The following is a 6,411-nucleotide window of genomic DNA, read 5'->3' as shown; positions in this document are numbered from 1 at the left end:
CACTCGTGGGGTGGATGCTTCCTTCCCCTTCCCTTGCCCGCAGTAGCCCAGGGGGGTTGGAGGAGCTTTTAGGAGCGTGTCCCCTTCTTGCAGCAATGCTGCTGCCACCCATCACCTCCAGGCTCCCAAGGGCTGTGTGTGACCCAGGGATGAGGGACAGAGGGGTCAGCACCACCGGGCATGAGATACCCCAGGAGCAGGAGATGAGGACAACCCGCCCCCGGGGTGTATGAAGCTGGGGGGCAAGCGAGAGGCGAGTGCTAGTGCCAGGCTGGCCAGGGAGCCCACTTCTGACCTCGCAGCCAGTGCTGGCTCTGAACAACGTGGTGTGTCCTCCTGAGCAGGGGAACAGCCTTGCTTTGGAGCTCACTCCATGGTGTGGCAGACATCCCCATCCGCCCAGGGGTACGGGGACTGGGGGCCCTGGGGACGGTGGCAGTGGCTCTGCCGGCTGCCTGCGCTGATGGCTCTTCTCCCTGCCGCAGGCTCGAGCCTCCATGCAGGCAGAGATGGTCCTGAAGGAAGCAGAAGCGGAGCGTCAGCGCAAGCGCATCCTGGAGCTGGAGGACATGCAGGAGCGGCTCCAGGAGGCCCTGCAGCAGGAGGTGAAAGCACGGCAGGACGAGGAGTCTGTGAGATACGCACAGGCCAGGTAGGACCAGGGCATCCCTGCTCCTCCTTGGCCAGGGGCACGGGGACATGGTCCCCAGGGCAATGCAATGCTCCCTGGGGTACTGGAGTGTGCTGGTGACTTCCCAGTATGCCGACAGGGCTGGGGGAAGCTGGTGGATGAAGTGGCAGAGGGACGTCCTCACCTCTTCCTCTTTGTTGACAGGCTACTGGCTGAGGAAGAGGAGAAGCTGAAGCAGCTGATGAAGCTGAAGGAGGAGCAAGAGGAATATATCATCAAAACTCAGCGGGAGAAGCAAGTCCTCAAGCAGGAGATGGAGAGCAAGAACAAGTGTTTGGAAGAGGCGCAGAAGCAGCTGGAAGAAGTGAGAGTGAACAGGCAGCGGGTGGACCAAGATGTCATGGTGAGCGTCACATCAGTGCCACATCCTTCATGCTGCGAGCCCTGGGGGACTTCCCAGCCCTCCCTGAGTCACCTCCGCACCCTGGAGGACCCAGCAGCTTTGGGGGCCAAGCTGGCATTGCCTCGGGGGTTTGCTGAGCTGTGCCATGCGCGGGCATGGGGTCATTCAGTGGCTGAGAAGGGACAAGCGTGTCCTGGCCCAGGGGGACAGCACTGGTGTCCAGAGAGATGTTGGTGGTGGGAGCGTGTGGAGGGGGGAGGATTGGAGGAGGAGCAGACCTAGAGGGGGTTGAGCTGGGTCTCCATCCCAGAGGGAGCCTCCAGTCCAGGCTTAGGGAAGGGAAATTCCTGCCTGCAGTCCTGGGTCGGGGGCTGTTGGGCGGCCAGCTCACCCCTCTCCTCCGTCCCCTCCCAGGCGGCCCAGCGGAAGCTGCGACAGGCCAGCACCAACGTCAAGCACTGGAATGTCCAGATGAACCGACTGATGCACCCCATCGGGCCAGGAGGTAGGAGACCGGCCCTCGCACCCTCCCCTGCCCCTCCTGGCCACGAGCATGGCCATGCTGGGACATGAGCCCAGTCTCCCACCCATCTTCCCCTCTTTGGGGGCATCCGGGGGCTGGAAGGACCCCCATCTTTCAGAGAAAATACCCCAACACCTCTGGCAAGGAGAGACCCTGCACCCCTTTTCCTTAGCTGAAAGGTCAGTTTGGACCCCAGGTAAGCAATCCTCTTTTTCTGTCCGTCCCCAGACAAGCGCACGAACGTGAGCGGAGGAGGCTTCGCTGGCTACCAACCCCTCCTCTCCCAGAGAGATTCCTCCCTGAAACTCAAGCAGAAAGTGGAGGATAAAGGCAGTGACCCCACGAGAGAAAAGAGCAAGGAAAATGTGAGCAACGGTGGGAACAGCAGCATGCCACCACCTGCGGATGCGGATGCGGACACCATGGCCACAGAGCCCGCCAACTAGCCCGGCAGCATGGCAGAGCCCTGCGGGCAACTGCGGGGCCCAGCACGCCCCTTGGAGCGGACACAGTCAATACGGGCGTCTCTGGATGGAGACAAGTGGGGACCAGCACAGAGCCTGTAGGTGACTACAGGTACAGCAGAGAAGCTCCCGTTTTCTTCAGGGAAGGGCTGCAGCCACGACGTGCCAGGAGGCTCAGCCAGCCCAACACTGGGGAGAAGGCAGTGGGGCCATCTCCTCTGGGCTGCTCAGGTGTGGGATGTGGACTCAAATCCCCAGCCCCTCTTTTCCAACCTTCCTTAAAAAAAAAAAAAACCAAAACAAAACCAAAAACCAAGCCACCGGTGGGGCTGGAGCGCATGGTCCAGGGCCGCAGTTCCCTCTTGGTTTCTACCAGCAACCCTTCTGCATCACCCGCTGCGCCCCTGGGTGCGTGGCTCTACAACGGCGGCTGCCCCCGCAGAAAGGCCGGGGTGTCCTTAACTACCACGTGCATTCCCTGAAGGTGGTCGTTAGTCACTGGAGTCACGTAGATGTTAGCAGAAACCAACAGGCAATAAAGCTTTTGGAGCTGCTGGCCCGCAGCCCTCCTTCCCCACATATCTGTGGCCCTGCAGGCACCAAACCTCCCTCCTCAGCAGCGGGGGGGGTTCAGTTCCCGGCTGTAGAAAAGAGCCCGTCAAAAGAAATCAGACGCCACCCATGGAAAGAGGCTCCACCAGTGGATTTTCGGGTTGGTCTGCGGAGGGCAAAGAGGGACAGAGATCCTGGTGAACCAGCCACAGACAATGAACTCCCCTCTGGGTGGCAGGGCTGGCACGGGGGTATCTTCTGGGAGGGCCAACACTTCCTTAAGATTAATTAAGTGCTTACATAGGAAGGTAATGGTGCTCTGGGCTTTGTTTAGGTCTTTGCCCTTGGACTGCGGGACTCCCCATGCCAACACCAGGGTTAGTTTTTCCAAGCACTTCCGTTTAAATACAGTCCCATTCACCTGTGACTTTGGGGTCTTTATTGTACAGGGCACGGAGCCCCTCGTCACATACGGGTCCCCTCTGGAAAGAGGCGCCAGTAGCAAGCCCTGTACCAAACCCCAGTTCATGGTTGTCGCGCTGATTAACTGCAGTTCGTTAAGGAGATTACAATCTATTTCCTACTCACGAGGCTTTCAGCGTTTCCTCACCCAGCTCTTTCCCCCCCTCCCTCCCCAGTTTTTACAGCGTTTCTCTTTTACAATTATTTCTCATTGTGCCTGACTGCCAGAGAGGGCGTTTCCACGGGTGCCAGCGCAGCGGCGCGGCTGCCCTGGGACAAAGTGGCTCTGTGTGCCCATGAGGGTGACTGGGTGGCCCCGGTCCCACGCAGCCTCGCCGACGCACAGGGAGGGCACGGGTGGCTGCAGCCCTCATAGTGATGGCTGTGGTGGCCCTGCAGGGGCTGCAGGTCAAATTGATCACCTCTCCTCCTCTTCCCACCACACTGGGACGCAGCAGGGTGGTCCTGAGCAGCGGTGTGGCCACAACACACCCCATGTGGTCCCCACACAGATTTGGGGTCCCTACCTGGCCCTGTGCCATTCTGGCCAGTCCACTTGGACACAGGATACCTCCACTCCATGCCAGGGCTTCTGGTGGAGCGAGACCTTCCCAAGATACTGCGCTGGAGCATGGGGCTCTGTCTTTCATTGAGGTGGGGGGGGGCCGTGGTATGAATCGCTGCAGCCTCCCGGGGTGACCCTGGCAAAGCTGCTCGTTGCTCCCTGTGATCTGCAGGCAGAGCAAGAACAGGGAGGGTGCCAAACTGGTCTCTACTGGGAAGGAAATGGGCTGGGTGGAAATGCACTGATGGGAGACGGCATCCTCCCTCATCAGCTTCGTTAGCTCAATCTCGTCCCTGATCAGGCGTCAGGACAGGTACGTGCCACGCCACACCTAGGCAGGGAGGAAAAGGGCCACCACCTCCACCCATCCCTGTGGCTCCGTGCCACAGCCTGGTCACAAGGGCTCTCATCCTGTGCGCATCCCCCAGCACACGTGGGGCCACATCCCTGCCAGTGACAGCGTCATCGCTTTTCACCAGCTCCGGGGCTGCACCGTCCCCCCTTAAAGCAGCTCGCCAGAGCGTTGCTTTTGCTCCTGAGAGCTGAGTTCCCATGCGGCAAAAAGCTATCCATTAATTGCCACAGGCAAGGACAGGCGTGGAGGGAACAGCCGGAACCGGAGTCAGCACCTGCCTTTCATCTGGCGCCAAGTCTGGATGCGCCTGGATCTGTCTCATCCTCCCGGAGCGGCTGACCCAGGGCTGGAGCTTGCCGAAGTCAGCAGTTGATGTGCATCACCGGCGTGCGCCCGGGCACCTCCAGGAATAAACTCCTGCAGCAGGATCACAAGGAGAGCTCACAGAGGCGCTGGGGAAGAGCAGCTCTCTGCCGCTCCTATCCTCCCACCCCTGCACCAGCGTGCGAGGGTCCACACACCCAGGAGGGTAACGTCAGATGTGTGAGCATTTGCAGGGGCAGACACAAACCTCGATGCTCCCTATGTGAATCTTTTGCAGCCCCAAGCCTGCAGCTCTGCCCAAATTCCGCTATCCTGGTGCACTGGCTTGGGGTTCCACGTTTTCAGGGAATACAGGCCAAACTCTGGCTGCGGCTGCACCTGCATTAATGAGGGGCATCATCAGAGCTCTGTGCTGCTCCTTGAGTAACTGCAGTGGGAACAGGGCTTTTTAAACCTGATATCACGTACCACATTAGCCACCGCTGTGGTAAACCTAGGGCGTGAAGGTACAAAATTAGCTCCATCCTAGACCTCAAGTAACGGCATCAACAGCAGAAGGCTTGCAACGCCCACAGCAGGCAGCCGACCTAGCCCGGGGGGGGCAGAAAGCAGTGGGGGGCTCAGACTGGGAAGGGGAAGAGAGCCCCAGAGCTCCCACAGGCACCTCGAGTGGCGTGTCACGACGGTCCCACAGCATCCAACGAGATACTCAGTCCAGCAGAGCTGGTGTCAGCGGCTCTTTGGACCTCAAGTCCCAGTTTTGTTGCCCAAGACAAATCCATGGGCTGGAGCACACTGGTTACTGCCCGTCTCCTGCCCAGGGCTGCCTGGTGAGGGCTCGGTGGCACATGCCCGGCTTCATTTCTGGTCCTGCTGTCACCAAAATCAGGAATAAACCTCGTAACACCAACACAGTGTTAAAAGGCAGGCATGCTTTATTCACGGCGCCGGATGCACGGGGGATCGCTCCTCCAAGCGTGCATACTGCAGATTACATCAACCAAAACTTGCATTATCTGACTACATAAATACACATCAAATTTCCCAGAATAATCATACATACTCATCCTATTTCCAAGAACTAATTAGTATATTTACTTGGTCATTACACATGCGTCCTCACACTCCGAGGGGCTCCGTGGGGTCTCTGGTGGTCGTACAGGTATGTCCTTTAGTTGACCCCTTCTTATAGGCATGCACAGTATTACCTTTGTCGTGGTTTAACCCGGCTGGTAACTCAGCACCACGCAGCTGCTCGCTCACTCCCCCCTCCCTCAGTGGGATGTGGGACAGAATCGGGAAGGAAAAAAAAAAAAGTTAGAGCCATGGGCTGAGATAAAGACAGTTTAATAAGAAAAAATAATAGTAATAATGAGAATGGTAACAGAATATACAGAATATACAAAACGAATGATGCACAATGCAATTGCTCACCACCTGCTGACTGATGCCCGTCCCGTCCCGAGCAGCGATCATTCTGCCCGAGCTGTGATCCCTCTCCCCATGATCGACCGATTAACCCCCCCGAGCATGACATTCTACAGTATGGAATAGCTCTTTGGTCAGTTTGGGTTAGCAGTCCCAGCTGTGCCCCCTCCCAGCTTGTTATGCACCCTGGCCGAGCAGGAGAAGCTCAAAAAGTCCTTGAGTAGTCTGAGCACTACTTGGCAACAACTAAAACCATCAGTGTGTTATCAACATTCTTCTGGTACTAAATCCAAAACACAGCACTATGCTAGCTTCTGCGAAGAAAATTAACTCTATCCCAGCCGAAACCAGGACAACCTTGCTTATGAAACCTTGCTTTTCCTTCTTCATGGTGCACGGTCCCTAACAGCGTCCGGGATGCGACTGAGCACCCTTCCTAACTGCTCCTCGACCCGTTGTTGAGATGGACTGGGGGTATACTGGGCGCATGGCAGCACATCGTACTGGAACATAGCAACGCGTCCATAGATGTACCTCGCTTCTCTCTATGTATTGTTTCTAGAAAAGAACAAACACTGTTGGGCACGCTGCCGCAGCGAGTGCCTCTGGCCGAGCCGCTCTGCCCGTGACAGGGAGCCCAGTGCCGCCTCCGGGGCTTCCCTCTCCGAGACAGGGCCCCAGCTACAGCCACGAACCGGGCTGAC

The 6,411-nt window shown here is 57.8% G+C and overlaps 1 protein-coding gene across 1 annotated transcript in view; it reads left to right on the top strand.

The window, feature by feature from the left end:
- Positions 1 to 2,332, top strand: part of DEF6 (DEF6 guanine nucleotide exchange factor) — a 13,063-nt gene extending 10,731 nt beyond the window's left edge. The window contains exons 8-11 of the mRNA XM_009638243.2: positions 486 to 652; positions 836 to 1,034; positions 1,449 to 1,539; positions 1,786 to 2,332. Coding sequence (XP_009636538.1) covers positions 486 to 652; positions 836 to 1,034; positions 1,449 to 1,539; positions 1,786 to 2,003 — 675 coding nt within the window. The 3' untranslated portion in view covers positions 2,004 to 2,332. The remainder of the gene's footprint in view (positions 1 to 485; positions 653 to 835; positions 1,035 to 1,448; positions 1,540 to 1,785) is intronic.
- The last annotated feature ends 4,079 nt before the right edge of the window (positions 2,333 to 6,411 follow it).

The sequence above is a fragment of the Egretta garzetta genome, unplaced genomic scaffold (genome assembly GCF_000687185.1).
Source record: "Egretta garzetta isolate BGI_Z169 unplaced genomic scaffold, ASM68718v1 scaffold105, whole genome shotgun sequence".
In the NCBI taxonomy this organism is placed as follows: domain Eukaryota; kingdom Metazoa; phylum Chordata; class Aves; order Pelecaniformes; family Ardeidae; genus Egretta; species Egretta garzetta.
Note: the sequence above shows the minus strand (reverse complement) of the source record. Positions and strands in the feature narration are given on the sequence as shown.